This window comes from Aquila chrysaetos, chromosome 21 (genome assembly GCF_900496995.4).
Source record: "Aquila chrysaetos chrysaetos chromosome 21, bAquChr1.4, whole genome shotgun sequence".
NCBI lineage: Eukaryota > Metazoa > Chordata > Aves > Accipitriformes > Accipitridae > Aquila > Aquila chrysaetos.
In genome coordinates this window covers 727,229-755,203 of record NC_044024.1, presented here as the reverse complement: position 1 = coordinate 755,203, position 27,975 = coordinate 727,229, and the positions used below count along the sequence as shown (strand labels likewise).

General features: G+C 49.3%; 1 protein-coding gene across 3 annotated transcripts in view; it reads left to right on the top strand.

Moving 5' to 3' along the window:
* Nucleotides 1-27,975, top strand: part of OPHN1 (oligophrenin 1) — a 69,169-nt gene that overhangs the window by 19,962 nt on the left and 21,232 nt on the right. For 2 of the 3 annotated variants that reach the window (XM_041119097.1, XM_029996921.2), the window contains exons 2-12: nt 1,396-1,491; nt 5,984-6,045; nt 8,792-8,863; nt 18,017-18,118; nt 19,150-19,260; nt 19,989-20,093; nt 21,089-21,218; nt 22,530-22,630; nt 24,758-24,849; nt 24,974-25,052; nt 26,368-26,401. In XM_041119097.1, the coding sequence (XP_040975031.1) occupies nt 1,396-1,491; nt 5,984-6,045; nt 8,792-8,863; nt 18,017-18,118; nt 19,150-19,260; nt 19,989-20,093; nt 21,089-21,218; nt 22,530-22,630; nt 24,758-24,849; nt 24,974-25,052; nt 26,368-26,401 (984 nt within the window). The remainder of the gene's footprint in view (nt 1-1,395; nt 1,492-5,983; nt 6,046-8,791; nt 8,864-18,016; nt 18,119-19,149; nt 19,261-19,988; nt 20,094-21,088; nt 21,219-22,529; nt 22,631-24,757; nt 24,850-24,973; nt 25,053-26,367; nt 26,402-27,975) is intronic. The other variant, XM_041119098.1, reaches the window with a different exon arrangement.

Genomic DNA, 27,975 nt, shown 5'->3' with positions numbered 1-27,975 from the left:
AGCAATCTTTCCCCTGGTTTGGCAAAGCAGGGGTGTGTGAGCTGGCTCCGTGTTAACATCTGTGCTGTCACATCTTCCACACTTGCAGCTTCCCGAATTTCAGAAAGCGCCATCTCCAGTGCACCCCCAGGAAGGAGTCCAGCCTGGGACTGTGCCTATAGCTGGAGTCCAAAATTAGGGAAAATAGCAATGTAAATCAAAGTATAAAATTATTCCTTTGCCTTTGTTTTATTGTCTACATCCTATTCCCTGAAGTCAGGCAAGTTCAGCCTGTTTGTATCTCAGGTATTTGCTGTTGGAGAAAGGCTAACCCCCCCCCAAAAAGCATGTAACTTTATGCAGGAAGATGTGGTTGATGTGAGGCTGTCAAATCCATTGCACCTCCCTCTTGTGCTCTGCCAGCAGGAGAAGGACTTGGCTTCTCCTGTGGTGAAGTGTAACCTGTGGCTGTCACGGCTGTCACTAGGTGGGTGATTTTGGTGTTGGGGTCCCATCCCGGCTGCAGCTCCTCTGCCAGTGTCAGCAGACGCCTTCACAACAACAGAGCCACTGATGAAGCTGTGAAGCAGCCGCACAGGATGCAAAGACACAAAGGATCCTTTTGGCTAGAAACTTCTTTGGAAAGTCCAAAAATAATTTGGGCTGAGCTACCAACCACCATCAGGAAGTGTCTTTGCTTCAAGACTGAATGTTTTTTCACCAGTGGACCAGGAGTGGGTCCCAGGGCCATCTGCAGATGCTCTGACGAGCACAGCTTGAGCCCTCCGGCTCAATGCACTCAGCTGCAGCACTGTTGTACTTCTCTTAGGGCCTGTTTGTGCCTGTGACCCCCTAAAGAGGGGCAGTTATTTTGAGTTCTATCTTTTTCCCCACATTTATTTTCTGACTCTACAGATTTTTCTCCCATATAATGAAAAAATTCCTTTGAACAGTGACAAGCCTGTCTGACAGCCTCCATGCTCCAAGGACCCATGCCGATGCGTGCATGGCATTGGGGATATCTACTTCCCTGAAAATGTTCTTCTGGCGGTGATGAATGCTGCACTTGAAGCTGCATGTTTTCCTGCAGGGGAAATGTGTTGGTGTCTCTTCCTGTACATAGCAGGATGTGAGGCTATTGATCGGCCTCTTGTGTGATTCAGTGCATCCATTAATACTGCCGAAGCATTTTCAACAACACTGAGAAAGAAAAAGAAAACAAAACAAATGCTCTCTGCAGCTGCTAATGGTTATTAACTTTGCAACATTTTCTGAAGTGCTTAAATTCATGATGCCTGTGGATTTTTCGAATCACCTCACTATAGTTTTGTTCCATTCAGGCTAAATTTCTAAGACTTGCCACTTCTGTATAACAATTGCAAAAATACACAACCTTATTCCTCTGTCCTTTTCTAGGTTACTCATCGGCAGTACAGAAATTCTCCCAGACTTTGCAGTCCTTTCAGTTTGACTTTATTGGTGACACACTAACGGATGATGAGATTAATATTGGTAAGTTTTCTTCTTTTTGATGCAAACTTTCAGTTACTGAGAAAGTCTCTTCTTCTCTAGGAATTAGCCTGTGCTGATGTTTTTTAAACAGCATCAGGAGGCTGGTTCCTCAGATGCCAGTCAGCTATTCCATGGCGTATTTTACGAAGTTGAACTGTCACGGGTAGAGTTTCACATTCCCAATTCAGCGGATAATTTGCTAGGTTTTCCACGGCTCCAGCCCTGCTCCGTGCTGCCAGGCACTGGTGAGGACAGTGGCACAGTGCTGGCCTCCCAGCAAGTCCCGCTTCCCAGTGCCACAGTTGGAGTGGGAGCATGCGTGGTGTTGAGCATTGGCCACATCTCCTGATCCAGGTGGGTGCTGCTCCTAAAGCTGCCTTTGCTCCACTGAAAACGCCTTACAAAAACAAAGCTGGCCCACGCTGCCTTGAAAAAGGGACCAGGCTGCAAACTTCTGGGAAGAATGAATTGCTGGATGAGTTGTTGTATGGAAAATAATCACTAGTCTCTGCCTTCGCAGTAGGAGAGCCTGTGGCACGAGTGTCCTACTACTGCCCGCACATCTGTGTCAGGATTAGCAATCCTGAAGCTATTTTACGTCCCTGCCAGCCCACTGCAACTGTGCGGGTTACACAGCTGCCAGCTGCACCCAGGGAGCTAAACTGAATGGCCTAAATGCCCTAAACCCAGCGCTTTTCAAATTAATCCTGCTCTTGGCTTAGCTAGCGCTGTTGCATGCCAGTGCAGGGGTGTGGGTGCTGCGGTGGTGGCAAGGGTGGCAGCCGGCAGGAGGGGTGACAGATCTTCCAGCCCCTGAGGGTCTGACCCTGGCCCATGGGACAAAACCCTGGGGGGGGGCACCTGCCTGGGCTGAGGGGATGGGGCTGCCCGTGGTGGGGGGCACAGGGCATTAGCCAGGGGGCTAAGACAGGAAAAAAGAACAACAACAAAAAAATCTTGTCAGGCTGTTGTTGAAGAGTGGCTGCAAGTGTAACATTGCTGATGTCAGGTTTCTTGGCCATTGCTGAAAGGGGAAGGAAGTAAAGCCTGTTCTTTGGGTTGTTTTATTTAAAGCAATTTAAAGCAGATTGCAGCTTGCCCTTCAAAATCTGATTTCCTTTATGGAAAATCTCTAGGTGAAATCCACTGGAAATGAGTCAGCCTACAAATCTAATAGCAGCAGAGGTGCTATATTTCCAAACACATTTGAGTAAGGGAGGGGAAAACGTTGCCCTATAAATGCCCCTCCTGGGAGCAGAGGTATCTGAAGCAAACAGCCGCCCAAGGAGAGGGGTGTCCCTTGTCTCGGCTGGAAGGGACAAAGCTCTGATGTCCCGTGCCCCTGCGTTGCCTCTCCGCCTGCCTCCGTGCACTGGTTGCAGGAGGGGAGCAAAGCCTGCCAGCGGTGTGCCAGTGCGGCAGGGCTGTGGTGAGCTGGTGCAGTGAGCTGGTGCAGCGGAACCGCGGTGCTCGGCGGGTGAGGAAGACTGCTGGAAATGGCAGAGGTTGAATGGGGGGATCGTGGGTGGAGGGGAGCAAGAAGAAATCACAGCACATGTAGAACACTCCATGGTGAAATGAGTGCATCTCCCTACTTCTGTTTTTGTTGGGGAATATTTGTTTTGCTTTTTCAAGAAGAGATCCCTGGTTTCCCCTATGAAAAAGCCTGTGCTGTGTTCCTCCTCCTACATCAAACCCTGCAATGCCTGCTGGGGCTGAGCCACTTTGCAAGGCTCCCTTATTCCTGAAACAGCAGCAGGGCGTTGACATCTCTGTAGCAGCTTCCATCTCCTGCAAGGGTGCCAGAGATCTGTGTGGGAGCGTAGGAGCTCATTTGATCTGCAGGATATGGGAATGAATCAAAATATTCACAAGCACTTCTTATCGTACTTCAGGGAATGTGTTTGATCTGTAAATATAACTAATGGTACACTTCTTTATTTTTATGTAGGCAGACAGCAGGCTGACACCCCTGCATGTCAGGTGGTGGCTTTGAACACTGCAAGTGTGAGTCAGGACACAGACGCTGGGTTGATGTTCTCTGTTGTGAGCAGCGCTTTCCCCCGGGGATGTTGATAGTTACAGATGCACCCGCATTACAAAGCGGCTGTGGTCCCTCCACCAGTCACCCGTGCAGGACCTGAATCAGCAGCTCCTTCAGAGATGAACGGAGCAATGAAATCAGATGGCGTGTTCCTCCCTCCCAGGCACGGGAACCTGAAATCCTCTGTTTTTAAGCAGCTGATGTTCCTGGCATGATTCTGGCCTTGGCCGGCTGACTCACTCCCAGGCAGTTCCCAGGTGTGGCTTGGCAGGCAGTGGTTGCAGGCAGCCTCCCTGCTCTGCTCTGCAAGGGTTTTCAAGCATTGACCCAGGCCGGTAGCACGGGGTTCACCCTGGTGCTCCTGGACACTGCTGGTCTGGCAGCAGCGTGTAGCCTGAGCCACGTGTTTGTGGTGCAAGGACAAATTCAGTGGGTTGCTCTGCAACTGCAGCCAGGAAATGTGTGCCTGGACTCTTCCTGTAGAGCAAGAAGAAAAAACATCTAGTGAAAATTTTAGACACGGACATTTTCCCTGTAAGTTCAGGGCTGGATTCTCTTTCTCCCCGTGATAATTCCTGTCCTGGCTCAGGCTCCCGGTGTCTGTGCGCACTTCAGGTTTCACATCGTCCTGAGTAACCACAGTGAAAGTCAGCGTGTCGGCCCTGTGGTCGAGTGTAATAAACTATTAGGACATTGCATGTGCCGGGCTCTGAAGCCCTCACTCTGGAAGAGAACTCAGAAGTTACTGACTCATCAAGAAGGTTATGTTTTGATGATGCCAGCTGAGGGACTGTGTCACGAGGCTGTGGTTTTTCCTTTTTGTGTCTGTCTCAGCAACTGCAGAGTGAATCCTCTTTAACGCTAGGAGCTCGTACTCGCTGGTTATGCAGCAGCATTACAGCTGTTTTTTAGCAGAAAGACAGGTACTTCCCCTAAGGTACCCCCTGTGGATGGGGGGAGGGGGCCCTCAGCTTGCAGATAGAGCACAAATGCATCGTCTCCCCTTATCTGTGGGATGAGCTATTGCTATCAGCCTTGCGATACACCTGATTTGTTCCCTTGTGTGTTAGCCCTGCCAAGCCGGGCATGCCGGAGCTCTGGATGCTGCCCTACTCAAGAGCTCCGGTGTCAGCCGGGTGCTTCTGAGGTTCTTGGTTCATTCTCAGTCTTTAAATTGCTCAGCAGTGATCAAGTGCCTCCGTGTGCTTCACAGCAAGTGCGGTGTCTGAACTGCAAGCACAAGAACTCCTGTAGGTTTTACAAAGCAAGCTATTCTGTGCTTTACATATGGCAATGGAAGGGTGAGCGCAAGCCCTGCTGGACCTGTCCCCAGCACTGCTCCCAGCAGCTGGAAGGTGATGAGTGGCACTGTGGGAACCTTCCCCAGCTAACTCCCAGGTAGTTCCTAGGTACACTGGGGCAATCAGATTATTCCCCACAGGCGTTCAGCACACAGCCATGCTATATGCGTAGGCTGATGTTTGCTCAGCCTTGTCTTACAGCCTCCCGCAGAACCGACACTTTGGCAGTGCTCCTCATTTCAGTGCTATGAGTGCTCTTCTGGTGAGACAGGTTTTCTCGCTGCTACAAGTTCAGTCCCTTCTGTGTTCTGCTTTGGTGGGCAGAGAGAAGGGCTGAGTGTTCCGTCTTGGTGATAACCCTGTTGGTGTGGGGAGAGTCAACTACTCCTACCTAGTCTCTTTTTTTCCCCAGGCTAAATAAACCTTGTTTCAGTTTGTTGAAGGAAAGGTTTCTTATTTTTGTTGCAGCTGGACTTCAAGAAAAGTGCTGATCAATGAGATCTTTTTGTTTAACGTTTTGGGGAGTGGTGTCAATGTCTGTGACTGTTTCTACACCTGCTGCTTTTCCTCCGCAGGTACATGGACTTTGAGCTTCTTGTCGCTAAACATAATCTTTGTCATTCCAGGCTGTTTTCATTTTACAGACTTGTCTTGGCTCTAAGCACCTGCAGCTCTTCCCAGCTCAGGCAGAGGTGCCGGGCCTGTTCTGGTGCTGCCGGCAGCCGTCCAGGCAGGACAGGCAGCCCGGTCCTGTCTGCACCCCGCCGCTGTGGCAGAGCCCATCCCACTGTGGTCCCTGGTGCCAGCGGCTGCCCCTTCCCTGCTGCCTGCCCTACCGGCTTTGTAGTACAATTCCTAATGAAAGCTATTTAACGTTGTCTTCTCTTCCCAGGGCGTTATGTCCCTCGTTGCTCCAGGCAGGAGGCCCTCCTTTCCAGTGCGTAAATAAATACCCATCGTGGCCAGCCTTTACCAATGGCCTTGCCTCACTCAGTTTCTGCCCAAAGGGGCCACCTCTTCCCTGTTTTTTGGCAAGCCTTTAGACAGTGATGCTGGGGGTGCAGCCAGACTCGGGTACCCCAGTGTGTGTCCCGTGCTCCGGTGCCACGTCCTGGCTCCACTGACTAGTCTCTTCTTTACTTTACAGCTGAGTCCTTTAAGGAGTTTGCAGAGCTGCTTCATGAGGTAGAGCTGGAGAGGTCCATGATGGTAAGATGATCTGAACTCTGCTCTGGTAATTACTGTCTCGTCGCAATGTTTAAAGGCTAAATCATGGCCAAACAGCACCACGTACCTTGGTGTGAAGCTTCCCGTCAGAGGGAGGCTGGGACCACTGGGAATGTTGCGCTTTGTACCACGTCTGGTCCATGGTGCCATCGCCGTGGGCCCTGAGCAGCAAAGGGAAGGTGCTGGGCAGGGAGGGCGAGAGGTTGTCCCACACAATGTCCAAAACCTTTCCTGCATGCCAGGCAGTCATGGAGCCCCAGGATCCTGCAATCTGCAGCAGGTTTGCTTTGCAGAGCCAGGGGTGTCTGAGCTGGTAACAAGCTGGTTTTGTGGTGAAACAAAAGTGTTGAAGGATAAGAAGCAAGATGTATTTTTAGCTTTGTTTTTGCCAGCTGCAAGCATGCAGGTTCCCCTGTGCCCTTGCCCTTGCCAGCACAGCTCCCGCAGGGCAATGCGCTGCCTTCCGTCTCCCGCTGCGTTGTGCCCTCTGCCTCTCCAGAGCTCCTCCAGAGCGAATGTTGGCTTCCCGTTTCACTCCTAATTCCAGGAAAAACACGAAGGTTAGGCTCAGTAGAGAGCTTTTACAGCATGCCAGGAATGTGCTGCTTGGCTTTGCTTTCCTCTGCCTCGTGCAGCAGTGAGAGCTCGTGCCAGGCTGCTGTCCGGGCCAGCGCTGCAGGGGTGGCTGCGCCGGCGGGACGCCACCGTCGGCTCTGCGGGTCTGCAGGCAGGCAGGGAACGGGAAGAAAATAGTAAGAGGCTGGAGGAAGGCAGTAAGATATTTATTAATTACATCCCAGGTACAATGGCTCCTTTGGCAGTGGGTAATTGGGTGGAAGGGGTCATTTCAGGGATCATGGATGCTTTTAGGGATGCTGTCCAACTTTTCTAAGAAATCTTTTTTTTGCCCTCCACTTGTAGGAGCAGTCCTTTACAGTAGCTCACTCGGAAGGTTTCATACTCTCACCAAGTTGATCAGCTTTAAATTACCTGAAAGGGCTGTGGCAGTGTAGTGTTGTATCCCCTTCTCTTCGCCTCTCCCTTCCCTGGAGCTTGGGAGAGAGCCTGTCACAGTAGAAGTGGGGACGGGAAGAGATGGCAGGTCGTGTCCCAGTGCCAGGGTGGAGCTGGAGCCAGTGATACAAACTGGGGTGAGTTTGCCTGTGGATTCATGGAGAGGGAGCGCAGAGCATGTCCCAGGAAAGCATCTTTCAGACACTGACAGGACTGGAAGAGACATGGGCAGACTCTCCTTTTCCCCTGGCTGTTATTCTCTCACTGTGACAGACAACCTGCTGTCATTCCTCTTTTGGCTGGATCTCAGGAAAAGGAAAGTCCGTCATTTATTTGAGAGCTGTGTTGTTAGAGCCATCAAGCCCAGTGCTGTCTGTGGTGAGAAATGCCAGACCATGAGAAAGCCACGGCAGGGAGCCAGCCCCAGCCTGCCCCAGCCCTGCCTTCTGCTTGTGTGAGCTTGGGGCCTTCATCACGCCTTCTCTGAGAAGCAGCTCCTGCCCATCGTGGCCTTGCTGAGCTGTTATGGGTTGTTTAGCTTTGGAAAACAGCTCGTTTCAGGACTGAGGCAGCCGCTTTCTGACAGTGCACTCACCAGCATGAGCATCTGCTGCTTTCACCGGGAGATGCTAGTGACTTGACACGTCCCTGCCTCTGGGATCTTACCCATCACAGCTTTGCATTAAAGACAAGAGCAGGTGCTGTCATGGAAAGCAGGGCTAGTGCAGCGGCGTGCCTGGGCGGCAGGAGGGAGTGCGGCTGGGTTGTCCGGAGCAGAGGAGCTGGCAGCAGTGGCAGAGGGGAAGCAGCTGCAGCAGCATGTCTTCTCTGCTCCCTTCCCTCCCGTTAGAGCAGGCAGGGCAGCTCGCTGCAGGCAGGGACCCAGCTGAGCTGACAAGTAAGTAGCAGCCTCTAGTGTGCTTTGAGAATATATATGGTTCTGATTTGTGCTTCTCGGAGAGATAAACAAACAGCCTTGCCTCCTGGGGCTGCTTCTAGTGAGGGCTCACCCAGCAGCCAGCATACTTTGAACATCAGTTCTCTCAGCCCTTCCCATGTCCAACAGGGACAGCAGTTCTCTTAAAATGGGATGGGTGGCAGGTGCTGCCACAGATGGGATTGTCCTGCCTGAGCGCAGCCTGTGGCACAGGGACCACGCATGCTGTGCTTCCCTGGGGCTCGCTCCCTCCAGCGTGCCAGCGACACAGCGCAGGACTGAGCCGGGCAGCTGGGTCTGTGCAGGGAAAGCAGGCCCGTGATGGTCTGTCTTAGCTTTATTCTGAGGCTGGAGAGGCCAGCAGGAGCAAAGCCTGCCTTGGCACAGACGGGACCGCGGGGGAACTGGTGTCCCAGAGGGCTGCTGCTCCGGCAGGCTGGTGCCTGGGGTTTGATGGGAGTAACGCAACGTTTTAGGCAGAGGGCAATGGCTCAGCGCGCAGCCGTGCAGGGAAGGTGGCAGGCTGGAGAAAACCCAGCTGTCATCTACAGGATGTCCCTGAAGCCTCGTGTGCCGTGATTGGGGTTTTCCGTGTATTACAGATGGGGAAAAGTGGGTACGGATGGGTTAAGTGACTTCACCTACAGACAGAGAACAAGTCTGCAGTCAGAGACATTAAAATCTAAGAGTTCTTGGCTTCTAGCCCTGTTCAGCCTCTATTTAAGAGAAAATTAATCTGTGTCCTGTAATTAAACTGTTTCTTTCTTTGTGCTGTAGGTACAGAATGCTAGTGATTTGCTGATCAAACCTTTGGAAAACTTTCGGAAGGAGCAAATAGGGTTCACCAAGGTAAGGCTTGTTTGTTTGTTTTTTTTAAATTTAAACAGATTTGTTTTCTATTACTATGTTTGAATTCAATTTTTTTTCTCCTGTTTTTTTTGTTGTTGATTTTAGAAAGTAGACAATTATACTATGTTTCGACTTCATGCTTTCAGAAACTTCCCCGTTTAATGCTGGCTTTCAGCTGCTGGTGCGAGACAGACTGTGCTGTGACTTTTAGTCTGATTTTTCAATCATAAGAGGCTCCAAAACCTTTTCCTGAATTCTTTGGGTTCTCTTCTGGCCTAATTCCAGCACTGTCTCCATCCTGAGCAAGGAGTGCTTGTTTCGACTGGTGATCAGGAGATACTCCTTGCTTCTTTCTCTCTTCTCCCCTTTGTTCATTCAGTGCTATTGAAAATAAAATACTTTCTTGGGATAAGCATGTGTTGGAGCAGGAGGGAGAGAGTACAGCAGAGGCTGGCAGTCAGAATTTGATTATAGTCATAGGGCTTTTGTTATGAAATATTTAAATAAAGCATCTAATGAGTCTTTCAGATGGACCAAACTTTTAAAGAAACAAACTATAAAAAGCAAATCCTGCACATGTTGAGCAGAAAAGATTATTTTTCCCTTGTCTGCTATCAAGAAGTCCTGGTTCCACATTACTCGGCGGCAGCTTGAAATGGGGCTGGCTCTGAACCAGCTCAGAAATGGAGATGTTTTGGAGAACACTTGGGGCTTGGATTCAGCCCAGCCCATCTGGAGTCTTTGACGTTTAATAAATACAGGATTTGAGAAAAGATACTTGATCACCATCCTGCCCTTCAGAATCCCCCTGCACAACTGTGTGTGTAGAACACCTCTCTGAGAAGCCGCAGCAGCGTGAGCATGGTGAAGGTGGCAGCCATGGCCGTTGGTCTCGCGCTGGCGAACCTGTCTGCGCTTCCTCGCCAGGCGCAGGGGGGAAAGCCTCCTCGACGGTGGGTTTTGCAGCAGGCCTTTGTGTTATGAGCACATGGACGTGCCCAGGGCTGAGAGAAAACTCCCTCCTGATTTATCTGTCTGCATTACCAATAGGGCCAGCACATATTTAGAAGAGAGTCGTGGGGACAAGGTCAAGTTTTATTTTCTCCTCTGTGTTTATGGAACACTTAAGTCAAGAGGGCAACGGTCTGCAAATGTTAAGGTGACAGTATTAAAGTGTCCTTCAGGTCGTTTTCTTCTCTGGCAGCCCTTAAGGTATGTAAGGATTGCTTTGTCTACAGCCCGGAGCACTCTCTGCTCCAAGAGCCGTGCCACCTCCCGCCTGCAGCTCACCTACCCTGCCTCCTGCTCCAGAGCTGGCTGGTGCCCGGCTAGCAGGCACGTGTCTCGACACGGTTGGTGCCGTAGCCCCACAGCGGGGGGCTCCGCGCACTGACACGGGTTCACCTGGCAGCTTACAGCCCTTCCTCAGTCCTTGCTGACGGGGCAGGGTGCTCCGGGTGGAGGCGTCGGGCAGTGACTGTGGCGGGATGCAGTTCAGAAGCAGTTAAGAGAGGTGGCAGAGGGTAGGGTTTCGTTGCAAGTGGCTTGGAGGTCTCTGTGGTTTGGCTTTGTTTTTTGTTTCTTATGAGGAACACGAACTGCACAGGTTTCGGGGGAACCTCGGTGAGAAGAGGGCTCTGCCGTGGCTCGGCAGAAGTGCTCGCACGCAGGAGCTTGCAGGGGAGTGCTTTGCACCCCGCTGCGTTTGCAGGTGCACGCACGCTGACAGGGGATGCACAGGGAGGTAATGCTTTCTCCAACACTGCCCTGCAGTCTTGAGTGGGTGCGAGTTTCAGAGGGAGCCCCAGCCTGCTCCAGACCCTTGCCCTCATCTCCATTGCTTTCCTGACAGGAGCCTGTGCTACACCACTGGCCCGGGTCCCACTGGGCTGTGTTCTCTGGGTATTGCCTCGGGCACAAAGCCTTCCTTCACTTGCCAGCCTGCAGAGCTCCTCTGGGTCATTCACATCGCTCAGCAGAAGGCGTGAAATACAAATGAGGACTCCTCACAATGGTGCTCTGTCAGCGAGGGGTCCCTCTCCATTTCTGCTGTGCCTCCACTGACGGGCATCACCCGAGTAGATCCTTCCTGATTTACACCAGGGGGAGAGAGGCCGGGGCCAGGCTGTGGAGCAGACCGGAGACATGACACAGAGAATTTGTGCCCTCTGCTTCGTTTCCCATATTTTGGCAGAGTAGCCTTCTGTGAGATGTTTTCTGTTCTCTTTGCAAGATGCTGAAGCCAGATAGGAAGAGCCTTTGAATTGGGTCTTTGTGATGACTCTGGCTGGAGAGCAGCCAGTCAGTCTGACTAAGACATCTGAGTCTGCATTAACCCGTTTTCCCAGGGATGAATGGAGTCTCCTCGGTCAGATGGTGTGCTCCCACACAGGGGAGCCCCCAGGGTGTCACCAGGACCCGCCGCAGCTGCCCCCTCCAGCCACCTTCCCCTGCTAGCTGAAGACCTGTGGGGTCGTTGCTCTTCCCGTGACTTATTGGTAAATGTTTGTATGTGTAAACATCAAGAATAAAAGCAGAGGATCTGGGATCCCCTGAGCTGACCCATTTCTCAGCCTTGGCCCTGGCACCTTACTCTGCTCGAAAGCTAAAGAGCCAGTGGGAGTTCATGGCTGGGGGTGCAGCACTGATTTGGTGAGCGTGTAAAGCTCACAAAACCAGCATAGTCAAGACTGCTGCGAGCGCTAGGAAGGGCACGGATGGTACCAGGGAGGCGCAGGCATTGCTTAAGGGAGAGAGTGCTTAAGGGGGTGGTCTGTTTTTTCATTTCACATTAGATGATATTCATGGAGGCTAGACTGCGTGCTCAGTCCACACAGGCTATGAACTTCGTGGGTTTTGTGCCGTGTGCCATCTCTGTTTGGCAGAAGCTATCTGAGTGCCAGGTGTGCCTGGTGAAGCCGGGCCTGACTGAGGTTTGAAAACGAGCAGAGTAGCATGTGGGGTGGTGGAGTTCTTGATTAGCAGGGGAAGGAGGAGTAATTAGAGGGATGTGTTCACCACAAATGGGAATGCGAAGCAGGATGGTAGGACTGGTGGTGGCCTGAAGCCCCGAATGAGCACGGTGTTACTTAGCGCATGTTCCTCTTGGTCCACAGAGCTGTGTGGCAGAGTGATGCATGTGTTCTGCAGCAGATGCAGCTCTGCAACAGCCCAAGGAAAGCCCCTCCTTACCTTCTCGCAGGACAGACCCCCTCGGTGCGACGGGGCTAGGGCTGAGCTCAGGGTGCTGCTGCAGGGACCTTGCACACAGGGGGTGCCTGTCCCTCCCTCCCTGCCAGGAGCCTCCCAGCAAAGCCCTTGGCTTTCAGCTCACACACTGTGGGTGAGCTCTGTTCTGGGGTTGGCGTACTTTCGTTAAGAGCCTTGCTGCAGTCATTAAGTTTAGGAGGATTTGAATAGAAAAAGTTTCATTCCAATTCCACTTGGAAGGAGACAGCTTATTTAAAAAAAAAAAAAAAAAACCCAAAACAAAAATGAAAACACAAAGCAAAACAAAAAAGTCAGAGGGGAAAAACTTGTTTGGACTCATTGTAAGCTGCGAGAGGAATGTTTACTATGCTCTGGGATGCTGAATAAATGCAGTGTTTTTCAAAAAGTCCTTACATAGGAGATAACATGTATTCCTAAAAGCACTTAGTTAATTCTGATATTAATATTTCATTCATAATAATTTTAAAAGAAAGGGAGGACAGTGACTTCTATTTGCTTTCATCTCTGTGGGAGCAAGATCTAAGAAGCATTTGAGAGAACACAGTGGATGAAGGGAAAAGACCAGGTTAAACTGAGTGGTTTTATAGAAATGCTCTTTCTACACCCTTCAACAGCATTTTACTTTCTAGAAATTATCTTTTTTTCTATTAGCTGCTGATGCATCATAAAAGTTAGTTAAAGTCAGGCACGAAGTATTTTTTTCCATATGAACGTATTTCTCTTTTTCCCATTTCTTCCCTCCGCCATTTGCCAATGAGGCTGCAAGCTGAAGGAGAACCTGCCACCCATCTCGCGCCTTCACCTCCTCTCCAGCAGCAGCTTGCAATTTCCCCAAACTCTTTGGGGGTTTGAGTTTGTTTAGTGCTGTCTTCTTTATCAAGTGATGGTGAGCACATCACCGTTTGTGTTCATTACTGGGCATCCATGTTGTGAGCGCAGTAGCTCTGCTGTGATTTCAGCAGGATTATTGTTGCGTTCATCAAAATGGGACATACTGAGGCAGGAAATGCAGCAGAAGCAGATCCATTTAATATTTACAGGCTTTCAACTTCCAGTGTTTCCCAGGCTCTGCTCAGAGCCATGTTGCAGCTTTGCTCTGAGGAGGTGGCAGGGACGGGGATGTGTGGGCAGGGGCAGGCAGGGGGGAGCCCAGGAGCACCTGGCGTCAGCTGCGCACCCATCTCCCATTCGTGGCCGGCTGCATGTCCTGCCGGGTGCTGATCGTCCACCCGAACCCCTGCAGGTGTGTTCAAAGGTAGAGGCTCCCGGCAGGCAAAGTGTGTTTCATTTTGTTTTGTTTTTCTTTAAGAAGAAGAGAAGTAGCCATGTGAGCTGGGCTCCTCGCTTGCAGCTCACTCTGCCTCTTGTAGGATGGGAATTTCAGAGGATCCTAATTAGCAACTAATGGTTAAGGGAGAGTTGTGGCAAGTCTGTTTGCCCCTCTCTCCCCTCAGTCCTCGGCTGCTCCATCTCTCACTCAGGCTGGAACTGAGCGGCTGCTGAGGGGCTTCGTCTTTGATCCACTCCTGGCAGCGGCAGCCAGTGTGCAGGGCAGGACCCTGTGCATGTGGAGCTAGCCAGAGCCGCTGGTGGATCGACCGCTGGACTGAACAGCCTGGGCTTTTTTGAGGACTTCTGTTAATTTCTCATTAAAGCAGCATCTGCTGAAGCCTAGAGAGTGAAGCTTTCGAAGAGCACCCTCCTCCACTGCTGCACGACTGCCTGCATTCAGGTGAAACCAGCTGTTTCTCTTGGTGAGCAAATAAATGAAACTTGGGTGGCTTCTTGGTCTTGGCAAATCTTAATAGGAAGGTAATGCTGTCCTTTGCTGAATATTCATGAGGAACTAATTTGCGTTCATCTTTCCAGATTGTGCTTCAGTCTGGGTGGTTTTTTTTGTGTTGTTTTTTGTCTTGGCTTGCTCTGTTCAGCAGCCAACAAGCTGTTAGAAGCCTTGGCTTGACAATCGGGAGGGATTTGTAGTTCATCCTTCTGCTTTTCAGTTATATGTTAATTAGCCAGAGGGAAACGATTGGCAAGCCCCCTTTTAGTGGCCAAAAATGCTGTTCTGCGCTGCGCTCCTTTCCGCACAGCAGCAGTTCTCTTGCAGGAGCGAGCTGTGCTCCGCACGCTGGTGTCCATCTCGGCCGTCATTCCCGGTCCCCTCAATCCCTGGGGAGAGCTTGGCGTTGCGCACCCCGAGCGTGGCTGCGTGCCCCTGCCCACCCACGGACGCTGGCAGAGGAGGAGGCACTCCCTGAAGGAGTTCTGTCTGGCCTCCAAGCTCCTGCTGCAGAAAAAGCTCTTCCGTTGCTCCCCCAGGCTTTTTCTTTCTTTTCACCAATCTTTTCCACTGCAGAGATGACCCTCTGCCACAGGACGGGCCATGACTTCCCGCGGGACACTGCCCATGTGAGCAGGTGGCAGAGCTGCTGCATGGGTTGCAGTTCGTGGTCTCCCTGTGGCTGCAGGCTTGTGTTCTTGTGGCCGTCTGCACAGGCACCGTGGCCACCCACAGCTCGTGGTCTCCCCCCATGGGCTCATATTCCTGTGGCCATCTGCACGGGCACCACGGCCACCCGCAGCCTGTGGTCTCCCCATGGGTTTGTGGTCCTGTGACTGTCTGCATGGGCACCACGTCTACCCACAGCAACATCACCTCTCCTGGGGGTGAGATGCTCCCAGGGCTGCCGCATCCAAAGGCACGTCCCCCTGCCCTGCCTGGCAGTGCTTCCCTGCCTGCAGGCTCTGCTGTGCCCGGCCGGGGCAGCAGCAAGCTGCGGTGGGCAGCGGCTCCCTGCTCCCTCACCCTGCGCTTTCCCGCAGCTCCTGGGGCAGACGAGCAGCTGCCCAGCCTGCGAGCGATGGCGAAGGGTGGGAGAGGTTGGTCCCTGCTCTGGGCTGGAGCATGGCTGCAGTCCCTCGTGGCCACTCCACCGGGGTGGGGACGGCTGAGTCACCCTATGCGTGCCGCTCGCCGGCGTGGAGAGGCGGGACAGGACGCCTGGAACAGTGCCTCGAGCACAGGAGCACGCTTCAGCCCTTCTGCTGCTGCACCCTCAGCTGCTCGCCTCCCGGTCCCCTAGAGAGTGGGGCTGGCACTGTCCCTTGCTGTGTTGAGAGACCACCTTTGCGTGCCACCTTCGTGGGGATAGCTGGGCTCTTGTTGGTTGGATTTGGAGCTAGCTTTTCTTCACCGGGGGATTTTGGGGACCTGCTGCTGGTGTAGCCATCCTCTCTGAGATGCAAGAAGATGCACAGCAGAGGTGTAAGCTGCAGACGTGCAGCACTGCATCGGCTGCCGGTGCTCTTGGTGCAGCTGTGTTTCACTGGTGCTTCTGCGGCCTTGGGGTTTGGTGACTCCTCGTTACAGAAATGAAAACAAGCCTAGGTTTCTGGCTGCGTTAGACATGGCATCTAATGGCACAGACAGACAATCCAGAAGTGTGACCTTACAGACATGGTAATTGCTGCTTTGCAAACGCTTTTCCTTCTCTGGGTTTGGATTTACTTATCAGGGGTGTTAGTCACGAGGGTGGTGTTTTGTTTTCACAGTTCTTCCTGGCATTGGCTCTGCAGCTGCAGTGCTGCTTAAATTAGATTTCACTCTTAGAGGACTCTCTGCTCCTCTGGATTTTATACGGATCTCTTTTCATTCTGAGGCATGAATTTGCTAACACGGAGTTACAGTATCCCTGATATTGCATAGGATGATACCAGAAGATACACTTCACTTCAGGGGTCTTGTAGTTACAGGGTCTCTGTAGGGCAGTAGGTGTAATTACTGGGGTAAAAAGATTTGCTGGTCTAAGCTTGCCCTACTCCACACAGTTAAATATAAGCAGGGATATTCGAGGTGGTGCCTCTGTGCTTTTCCATAGTAATTGTCCTTTCACAATAGCAATGTGGAGGGATTAGAGAAACAGGACTCTCTTGTGGGGTGAGAAATCCTTTTTGTAGGAAGACAACTGGCAGTAACGCTTGTCCACCCTTTGTCTGAGGTGCCTCTAAGGAACTGGTGTCCACCAACATGAGCCTGGGTGCTGATGGCAAGCTGCTCCTCCAGCAAAGGCTGAGATGGCTATTACCAGTAGATCTGACCTAGCTGTTGAATGTGAGTGCCTTTGCCTTTCTCTGACAGATGCTACCCATGATGGGTAACCTGGGGAGCTGTGCAAGCTTCATGTGCTCCCATAAACAACCTACGAGTGTTTCCCTGTGTGTGCCCACCAGAAAATAACCTTTCTTCTTCCAGAGGCAATGTGGCAGTAGCCACCATGAGCAAGGGGCTGAGAAGAAAGCAGACCGTTAGATGGGGGCTAACTGCTGTGCCATAGTACCGGTTTTGGGAGCCCCCAGGCATCCTGCTGTGTAGGACATCCCATTAGACAGACTGAATAGTCCATGCAAGTGGAATGGGGAAGCAAAACTTCATGGCAGGAGAACTGACTAAAGAAAGAGAAAGGACTTTATTTAGGAAATGCAGCTTCAAACTTTGCAGTCACTGCTGAATTCATGAGGAAAATAACTAATAGCCCCCAGTCTGGCAGAGCCCATCTGCTCTGTTTTGTGGTGGCATTGGTGTGTGTTTGTGTATTCGTGAACTTCTGAATGGGGGCAAGAGAATAGGATTTCAGGGCTTTTAGGAGATAATTGTTGAAAGATACAAGTAATTCCACAGGAGGCTGGGATTTCCTAACTCTGCTTTCCACTTTCTTGAGCTTTCAAAGTTAGACAGAGGATTTGGGCATCCTATACATACCCTCTGGTATGTATACCCTAGTCCTCAGCTGCTTGGACCTGGCATTGAGGCTGTTGCCAGGCTGGCATTTCCTTATTTTAGCAATTTCACTGCCTCTCAGCAATCACTGATGGCTCCATCTGATGTGGGTATTTGTCAACCTGGCTTCTACTTGTTTCTTGATTGCCACAGTCCTCTGTGGTTTCACAGTCATTGTAAGGCATAAGCAAACTACCTGGTCCTCAGCTTAGCTCCTCCCTGTGTTCTCTCTGGGTTCTGTTCTTAAATGTTTCTTTTTGCTCTTCTTCTAGACATTTACCCTTTCAGGTTTGCCAGTGCAAACAGCTCTTTGTTGTAGTGGTGCCTTCACAAAGTCTTTTTTTTCTTAACAAATCAGTCCACACTTTGTGTTTGCATGCCTGTGGTAGGCATGTTTGAGACGTACAATAGGTCAGTAAGAACCAGACCATCTGCAGGGGACCTCCAAGAGGTGAAGTCTTCACATTGTGCATTGTAAAACGGCTATGTCTCAGGCAGCGTTCCCCCGGGCCGTATTTGGGCTGGGTGCTATGCAGTAAAACTTGTGTAAGTTTGGACTGCAAGGTTTGTGATCTCTCTTTCCACCACTGCTAATAAAGAGATGATGACTTCCCTCCCACGTATCGCCCCTTCCAGTCTTCTGCTTTCGTTCTGATACTTCTCAGAAACACACGATAAAAGCTTCAAAACACAAAATTGCCAAGCTCCTAACAGATCTTTTCTTATCCTGGACGTGTCTTTGACATTAATGTATTTGCCCAGTTGTTTCTGAACTATGTGAACAGCACATTAGAAAATGGTGAATAGGTTTTTGATGTCTCAAGTTTACTTGATATTGAAGAGATTGAGAGGGGGAACAATACCTCGTCGGTGAGGCTTTTGCCACAATGCTAACATGACAAAATACTTCAAGTGCCTGTGCCACAAAGTATTGCCAGAGCTTGGTCTTGAGGTGTAACTAAACCCAGTGTAGGCAACGGACTGTGAAAGCAGAGCAAATGGTAAGTGGCCTCCTCTTCTGGCTGGGTCAACCAGAATTTTTCCATGGGAGTACTGAATTGCACAAAAGATCTTGGCATTGTTGCATGTTCTTATCTGGAAAATGCCAATAACTGGTTCTGCTTCAACTCTGTCATCTACAGGAAAGAAAGAAAAAGTTTGAGAAGGATGGTGAGAAGTTTTATTCTATGCTGGATCGCCATTTGCATTTGTCTTCCAAAAAGAAGGAATCCCAATTACAGGAGGTGTGTATGGAGTTTTCTTCAGAGTTGGGTCCAGAAGCAACACCACCAGCTATGCTGGATCTTAAAAAAGGGGGGGGAAATCATCCCTTTCAGTAACCAGTTGAAATTGATAAGCAATTAAATCTGCCTAAAGCCTAGATTCTTTGGGTGAGATCAGGGAAATCGAGATCATAGTTCTCCTTATTGTGTTGAACAGTAGTAGTGGCTTGATGCATTGTCATCGCTTGTTCTCACCCTTATAGTATAGGACAGTGACCAGTTATACTGGCACAGCTGGGGATTGGCCGCTCTTCCACCTGGCTTGGGGAACTGATCTGGCTGAAAAATAGCTGGTTAATGTTATTTTTGCCAGCATAGTTTCCTGCCTAGCTCCTGGTGTTTGCAGGGGTGGTTGTGGCAGCAGGCCCACGGTGGCGGTGAGCAGCAGGCAGAGGAGGGGAGATGCCCCTTCCAGCTGATGCTGCTGCCAAACATGTTGCAACAAGAAAGGAAAGCCCTGGCTGTTCCAGCCCACATCAGAGTAGCTGGATCAAATCTGTCAAACCAGTTGTCAGATCACCCTACAAGCATCTTTGCAAGGCAAAATTTGCATAAGCGATGGTATCACGGCATGCCACGTTGTCCTACCTGGTGCTGCAGCTCTGGAATTGCTGGTTTCAGGTCACAGCTGGAGTCAGGCAAGAGGATTATGACAGTGGCCCTGTCCTCACTGGTGCAGGGCTACAGGTGGAGAAGGAGCTTATGCTAAAATAACAAATACATTTCAGGAAAGCCTTCTCCTTGCAGAATAGGGTGAGGTTCTGGATCCGTAAATGAAAGGGAGCCAGAAAAGGGCAGACCTGAGACGAATGGTCAGTGTTCCAGTCTTCTGGTTCTGTGCAAAGTGTGCAAAACATGGGCTGGACACCTTTGGCTGGCTTTTTCTTAAGTGAGGACAGAACGATTTATGGGCTGACAGACAAATGCTAGTCAAATATTGTCAAGCTAGATGTGATGTATTTTCTTTTTCCACTTCTCGCTCTTTCTTCCAGGCTGACCTTCAGGTTGACAAAGAGAGACACAATTTCTTTGAGTCCTCCCTCGAGTATGTGTACCAGATCCAGGAGGTGCAAGAAAGCAAGAAATTCAGTATTGTTGAACCGGTAGGAGCTTCCTTTTCTTTCAGGCCTTGTTGTTTGATGCTCAGATATGATGACTGGCTGACAGTCAGAGGAAGGGATGAGTTACCAGGTTGGATTCAGTCCTGGGGAGTCTTGTGATAGAGCAGGAGTTAACCTTGCACACTTGGATTGCAGCAGCTTAATAGCCTTAGTGGTGTTTGCTGGAACACTGTGAAGCCACGGACTTGTTTCTCATGTCTGTAAGTCGATCTTGAGGAACCGGCTGGACGCTGTAGATAGCTAGAGGTCTTGTTTTGAATTATCTTGGACACTTTGTGTTTAGTAAGCGTTAGTTGTCTTCAGAGGGAGAGAGTTGTTATCTGGTCCGCTTGCCTGTCATGGCACGAGCTGCAGTCGTACCAGTACAGGGACCCTGCCCTGGGTGGGTGGCTCTGCCCTAGCGCCGGATGCGGTTGAGCGTGGGATCATGTAGGTCTCGTGGACAAGCAATCTGCAGATCCACTCTTGTTGTCCCAGCAGGGTCTTTCATTTCGGGTGTGTTGTATTAAGACAGATGTGTGGGTGGTAGACCTGGGCTTTAGGGACATTGTGGTGGATAAGTCATACTAAGACTTGCATCACTCCAAAACTGTGAGGAAAAAAAAAATAATTTGTATATGTAATTTCTGAAACCCCGCTTCCTATCTATCTTTCCTCTGATTAGAAATATAGAAGAGAAGTTTAATCTGTGTCTTTTCCCTCCTTTGCAGGTGCTGGCTTTTCTCCACAGCCTCTTTACTTACAACAACCTGACAGTTGAGCTCACACAGGATTTCCTCCCTTACAAACAGCAGCTTCAGCTCAGCCTGCAAAATGTGAGTTCCTGCCCAACTGAAGTATTTTTTGCATGTGACTTCTGTTCTCATTTGTATTTAAACGCCTCTGGTGGCAATGCTTTTCCATGCAAAACAAACTGTCCATGTTTGCATTGTGGGAGGTACAGATAAAGTTATTTCCTTCTCGGTTCACGTGTATTTTCTCCTATCCTGCACAAGAGAATCTGCAGGTGCTATTACAGTGTTTTTCTCTCCCTAGAAGGGGCTATTGCAATTGTATCATTTAACCTTGTGCATAAACAAGCTGAGAATTTCTTCCAATTTCATGAGATCGAAATTGTACACGTCTTCTAATAAGGCCCCCAATCTTGATCTTAATGGTATCAGCTTACTACATGCTTTGGTAAGCTCTTCTGCTGGCTAAGTTTACATGGAGTAAAATATCTGTGTCCCATTTCTTTTATTCTCAGTCTTTCATGGCTGGCCCTCGTTTCCGTGGAACAACAGCCATAAATCTGTGCCAAGCTGAGTTTGCTGCTGGCACATTAATTGGTCTAACTGGTGTTCTATAAAAATGCCTTGATTTTGTACCCTGTGTTGACGTGACTCTTTAAAAATTATTTCATGCCAAGCCGTGTAGCATGATCTTTTGAGGAATCAATGCCTTAGTTTTGTAGGAGAACACACCTGTTACCTAAACAATGGTGTGAAGAGGAGTTCAAGTGCTTCCTTCTGCTCCACCTAGCCTTAAAATGTGCTAAGTTTCTTTTATTGAAAGAACAGGTGTCCTCCCAGTCATGACTCGTCAGCACCGTTGCCATGCACGGTATGTTAAACCTTGTCTTTTCAATCATCTTTAAGTGCCCAATGTTCTTATGGCTGGAGTTTTCCTGTGAGTTTGTGGAGTGGCTTCTGCATTTTGTACGTTGGGGACCCATTTGTTTCTGCCAGAGCACCTAAAATTTCACCAGGAATACCTGAAGCTCGCTCTTCACTCATGTTCAAATGTGCTTCTTTTTGTTTTCTCTCAACAGACAAGGAATCATTTTTCCAGCACGCGGGAGGAGCTGGAAGACCTGAAGAAGAGGATGAAGGAAGCCCCTCTAACCTGCAAGCTACCTGGGCAGCCAACCATTGAGGGCTATCTCTACACTCAGGAGAAATGTAATGGCTTTTATATGCATTAAAGAACGTGTGAGCCTGGGCTGCCCTGCTTATAGCCCTGCGGCGTGGGCTGCGCTCAGCTCCCATGGCTAGGCCAGCTTTAGCTGCGGCACTGCTGTGGGCTGTGCTGCACGGGGTGTCACCGCCTGCCAGTGCCTGGGGAATCACTGGCAACTTTAGCTGCCAGCTTTCTCAGTGGTGGCACAGAGCTTTCTCCGGGTTACATGAGCCGTGTAAGCAAGGAGCTAATTGCCCTGCGCTCAAATTAGATGAGATTTATTACTCCTTCATAGCACTGGAGAGACCGGAGCTCTGGCAGATTGCACCTTGGCTGCGTTTTATCAGAACAAATCTGGTGTCCTGCCCAGCTTCCCTCTTGCAGCATCTCCGAGGGCATCTGAGCTCAGCTGAAGTGTTAACCAGCAATGAGAGTTAAGCTGCTGAGAGTGAAACTTGTTGTGATTCTGTGCAGAATCAAATCAAACCAAATTCAGTCTTTTACAAATACTCACTGTAGCTTTCCATGGCCACGCAAGCATGAATACTCAGGGGACAAAAGCCTGTACGCAGAGCTGCGGCCTCTGAGTCTACAGACAACTTTGTGAGCAGTTAATTTTTGGATTTTGCGTACAAATGTATTTATAGATGTATTTGTATGTATGTTTATCCTGCTTTTAAAAGAAAACACATAGTAATTTTAGACCACAAATGTTGCACATTCCTGCATGCCAATGACTGTTTGCTGCCTCTATTTATGTTTCCCCTATAAATCGAGTATGAAGAGAGTTGTTCCTCCTGACACTGCAACTTAAAAAAAAATTACAGAAAAAATATCAGTTGAAGTATTTCATATAAAGGGGTTCAGGTAAGACAACAAAGAAAAGTGACAATAAATCTAGTGTGATATAAATAGGAACTTTAGAGTGTTTTAAAGATGCTGTTGTCTTTACTGCCAAGTTTTCCTCAACAGGAAAAAATAGTGGTGTCTGTGTGAAACAAGCATTCAAGACACGTAGGATCCTGCCAGTGTAGGTCTTGGCTGGACTTGGCCAAACCAGCTTGGCTTGCCACCAAAGTCCCACAAACGCCCTTTCACCAGCAGTGTTTTGGAAGGGCGCTGGAGGCGGCTGCTGCCCTGCGCTCCTCTCCTCCTCCTGCTCCTCCTGGCTCTCACCAGGGAGGTGTCCCTGTGGGGCTGGCACTGTCCATCCCCAGAGAAACGCGGACAAGTGGGAAACGCCAGCCATGCCTTGCCGGCTGCATCCAGCTACGGTGCCGTCTCTGACACCAGCTTCCCATGTGTTTCTACAGGGGCGCTGGGCATCTCCTGGGTGAAATATTACTGCCAGTATGAAAAAGAGGCAAAAACCTTACGGATGACCCCCATGGACCAGAAGCCTGGAGCTAAGCAAGTAAGTTGGTTTCTCGGAGGGATGTCTGCAAACATTGACCCAGCCATCAGGTCTCACCTTCAATCCACCCACGTCATCTCTTTCTGTAAGCAAATAGACGTACAAGTGCCACATCCAGGGCAGTAGAGGCCAGCCCTGCTGTCAGGAGCAGTTGTCTGGCAGCACCAGTCCTTAAGACATGCTGGCAGTGGGCTGGTCCTAGTGCTGTGGCTGCAGCTGTGGAAGGGCTCCTGGCCACGGAGCGGAGGGGTGGGTTTCATGTCCCCTCCCTGCCTGGCCACACAGGCGGGTGGTTTGGTGCTACCTGAAAGAAGCACCTCTGTGAAGAGAAGTTTCACCTCCCTCTCGCCCAAATGACCTGAAGCCCTGCAGGGTTTGGCAGTGGAGACAGGGGTTCGTGTAACATAAGCATTATTCAGACAGTGGTGACTTGCGAGTTTGGTCTAGTGTGGAATTTCTGCCTTTCTACACAAGCTAATTTTTATATTTATCCATGCAAATGCGTGGTGAACCTGCAACCTGGTTTGCACATAGCCCTCTGGCAGTGATTGCAACTGCTTGAATTACTCAAGTTATTAGATGAGTGCTTCCAAAAGCAGTATTTCTCTGCCTTTGCATGTTCACACAGTCACTGGTTTTTGATTTTGAATTCTGTTCTCAAAACTGATTACGTGTGGGTGGGACCGGTGTTAGAAGAGGAGGAGAGGGCAGTGGTTGTAGCTCTGAACTGGAATAAGGCAACAATTTGGGGAACTGCTTCTTTCACAAAATGTTTTTTACCAGTGTGTCTGGGAGTTCCCTGCAGTTCCTCAGAGTGACAGAGGAGGGGTAGGATGCAGGCGTGGATGACAGAGTACAGCAAGTGCGTCCAGCTGAGTCCACCCGCCCTCCTCTGCCATGGAGCGATGTCCCCCGGGGACTTCCCAGTCAGGCGTGCTGTTCTCCAGTTCGTGATCTCATGGTCTGTTCTTTTGCAGCCCTCTGCACACTGCAGCAATAAAATAAAATGTATTTTTTGGAAGCCCTTGGCAGAGACCTTGGCAAAGTAACGTCCAAACTATTGACTGGAGAGATCTATTTTCATTTCTGCTGTAAACATGTCTAGTAAGGCCAATTAATGCAGGTAGGGGCTTGCAAAAATGTAAATTAGTCCCCTTCCCAAACTCTTGCGCTCTGGTAGTCTGCACCTTCAGGTCACAGCTGGCCACACAACCTCAAATGCCACAATTACAAGCAGTGCTCTTAAAAACCCCAAACAACCAGCACACACACAAAACACAGCCAGAAGATTATCATCACGGAGTGTAAGCCGGATGTAATCCTGGAGGAGGCTGTCCTTTCTGCTGGGCTGTCCTGGATCTGCTTCTGTCAGAGGCCTTGCGGATGCAGTGGCAGTGACAGTCAAGGTGATTAACGCGTTCCAGGCTTGCATGCTCAACCCTAGGGTCTGGTTGGTTGTGAGGTCTCCTGTATGTCTCTTCAGAGTTCCTCCAAAGTTGTGGAGATCTCCCAATCACATTACAAATTGACTGTGCTGTGGAGTACAGGGGCATGAATGCAAAGGGCCAGAGCTCAGCCCTGCAGTGCTGGCCTCTCTTCAGAGTGCATCTACTCTAGATTTGGTCAGTTAACGTTCCTTTTCTACAAGGTATTTTGTGTAAAGCTGTTTGGACCATGAATGCTATGGATGATCGGTAGTGCTGATCAGCCCTGATAAAAATTAGGACCCAGCTGTGTCAGATAACAGACAAGCATGGTCCTGGCCTCAGAGACCAAGTGACTGCCTCATGAAGTTTGTTTATAGCAGCGTTCCTACTCTGCGGAGGCATATTGCTTGTGGCTGAGATATTTAGCACTTGTTTGCGGGGTAGTGCCATGAAGTCTAGAACATTTTGTGGCTGAGAGAGGAAGCCTGGCTCACAAAGCCTTTGATCTCTGTCTTTGTTGAGAGTGGGAAGGACTGTCTGTGCTCCTGGTACCAATGCCATCAGATTGGCAGGGCATGCACTGGGACCCTGGTGCTCTATGGGCAGTGACCTGCTGGGCTGCAGCCTAAGGGTGCTGAGGAACCCGAAATCCTCTCCTGTGTTTCTTTCCTCTAACCTTGGCTTTCGTATTCTCTCCTAGGGTACCTTAGACCTGACACTGAAATCATGTGTAAGGAGAAAGACTGACTCTATAGACAAAAGGTTTTGTTTTGACATTGAAACTAATGAAAGGTGAGATGCTTAGTATTCAAATGGCCTCCAAACCCTGCAAACCTGGATGAAATTGCTCTTTGCTTTTTATTAAAAACAACTTTTGCTTCATTTCCCTGCCTGTCCCTGGGTGAACTCTGCTCAGGTCTGGGACCATCACACTGCAAGCACTCTCGGAAGCCAATCGAAGGCTGTGGATGGAAGCCATGGACGGGAAGGAGCCGGTAAGTGTTCAAGGAGCTGCTGCCCAGCTGTAAATATGCTGCCTAGCAGTGTCCTCTGCTGGCAGATCCTGGGGAAGACCAGTGACACAGCCGCTGGCGAGTTCCTTTTTGCAGCTGTCACCTTGCTGCTGTTCAGCGAGGTGTACCCATAATTCAGGCATCGGTTGAGCCACTGCACATCTGAAATGGGGCTTAATGCTGTTCGGCTCGTGGCACAGCTTGCAATGGGGATTTTGTTTTCCCCCTTTAAAGCTCTGGTATGTGCCCTAGTTGTGCCAGACTGCCTAAGGACTGTGGCCTTACTGGGTCTGGAATGCTCCATATTTCTGTTGCTCACAAATTGCTCTCCAATCTGCGGGAGGTGTTTTTTTTGTCTGTCCCTGCTCTGAGCAGCATTTGGAAAGTCTGGCCCATGGGAGCAGCCACCCTGCACCAGTGTTCACACGCCTTTCTGTGCCTGCTGGTGTTCCCTTCCTTCAGTCTAAGCAAAGCACAGACTCCTGCATTTTACTGAATTTCCTCTAAATGGACAGCATGATGTATATTGCGGGAAAACCCATTTCTGGCAGCTCCCCTTGCCTTTGGAGAGCTGCCTTTCCCTCGGTGGACTTGGTGAAGAGGGTTGGCAGTGAGTGCACTTGCTGACCTGCTCAGGGCTGTGTGGCTGCTGATGCGGAGGTGGGACGTGGGAGCAGGAAGGTGGGACATGGGCATCCGCCACAGCACTTTTCCCCTACTTGTTTAAACGAGAGGACATGGGATAGTGTGGAGAGGGTCAGTGTGCTTGCGCTGGACAGCCAGTCACTTAGGGTATGCCTGGGGCTTACTTGGTTTACATGATGTGTTATTATGTATAAAGGATTTTTTATTTTCTATCAAGAATGATACCTGCTGTTTATTATTAATTAAAAAATACAAAATTTATTTTTGTATGGGATGAAGGACTGTCTTGACACTTCAATTTTTAAGAGCAAGCAAACAAAGAAAAAAACCACAACCCCTGTGTGCCAGACTGTCCAGCTGCCATTTTTACAGGGCACCTAGAGGACAAAGTTTCCTGTTCAGTTTTTAGGAGACCTCTTTCCTAGAAATAGGTGCTCCAGTGAAATGTAGGAAGTCGGCAAAAGCTCGTTTATTGTGTAGATAATGGTATCTTGCTTAATTATAAAATGACGTTTCTTTGAGACATTGTCATACTGTTTGTGATTGGCTTTGGGTGATTTATAGGATGCTGCATTTTCTTTGGAAAATAAATATCGAATCACGTTGTGTTATGTTTTTGTTTCTTCCTTCTCCATTCCCTCCCTTTTTCCAGATCTACCACAGTCCCATCACGAAACAGGAAGAAAGTGAGTAATTTCTGCTGCTGTTCCTCTGAGCTGTTGAAGCTGTCTGGAGGTTGGGCAGTATATTTCCTTGCAGATACACTCATCGTCGATCTCTGCTGAATAGGCTGTGTATTCCCTCTGTGGCAGCAGTGTAACTTCTTTCCTTTTCATCACAGTGTCTGATACTGAGGCCAGATAAGAATGAGTTGCAAATGGTAAAAGTTATCAATTGCAATGTGCAGTTTTTATTTAGCCAGAACTAGCAGGATGTGAAGTTCAATTTGCACCTCTAAACCTCAAAATAACAGAGAGGAAAAAAAGATCAGTGAGAGATTTTGAAGACATTTCCCTTTGCAAAGATTGTAATAGGAAAATAGAGGTGGCATTTAGTTCCCCGGAGCTCCCATCCCACCACCTTGTCCTGTGTCTCCCCTTTCACAAGTGGAGAAACAGCCTGGGGCAGGCTGCTGCCCCTTTGCCTTTCCCTTTTTACAGCCCATTACTCAGCAGTGGCTGAGCGTGCTGCTATGGAAAGCGCTGAGGCTTCATTAGCTGAGTGGAAACTTGCATTCTGTATCTTAGAGCTTACTTTTATGAGCACTTTAATTAGCTGACTTTAATGAGCATAGAGGTAGCATCAACAGAGGCGTAAGCATGAAACCTGTTGTTTGACTGTGTTCGCATTACACGCCTGGAAAGAATGCGACTCAGTGTTTCACAAAAGTAAATACACTCTATTTTTAATAGATTAGAGCTAGAAAGACTTCAAGTCATATTATACGATCTGTGCTTAATGGTGTCTTTACTCATTCCTGTGTTAGAGCTAAGATATATCCGACCTTTTCGTCACTGTTGCTCAGAGAAAAGAGAATCATTATAAACAACTTGCTGAAAATACAGTGATTTCATAGGATTCACCAACATGGCCTGTGTTGTGACTGGAGTTGGTCCAGATGTGTCTTGTGGCTGTTTTTTCAAGCAGCATGTTGGTTTAAGTTAAAAAAAAAAACAACCCAAAAAAACGAACAACTCCCCCCGTGACCCCCCCCCCCCCCGCACACCCCCCCCCCCAAAAAAACCCAAAAAAACCAACACAAACCAAACCAAACCAAACCCAACAACAGCATGGTCATTTAGGAGAAATTCAATATAAATGTTTGCACTGAACAGAAAGATATTTTGCTTTATAACTTGGACAATCCTTCCAGATATCCCAGAAAAAATAGCAGAAGTAGTGGTGTGATTACAGAAGTTGAAATATGTGTATAGAAAAAAATCCTGACTTTCTACCTGCTTCATGATGTCTGCAAGACAGGCACAGAGATAGGCAGTGGTTAATTGGCTGGAACAAAAACTGTGTTCTGCTTTACTCAGCGTATCAAGCAGTATTGTTTTTGCTTTTTAATCTAGTCAAGTAGATAAGCAGAAATTATGTGATCCTATGATGTGGAAAAGCCTTAACTGCAGATCTTGCAGTGCTCTGGAAACAATTAATCAACTCCTTATCAGACACAAATTCACATATGGCAGGACTCTGATTTACACTTTTATTATTAAAGACAGAAAGTGGGGAGGGAGCAATGCTGTAACTCAAA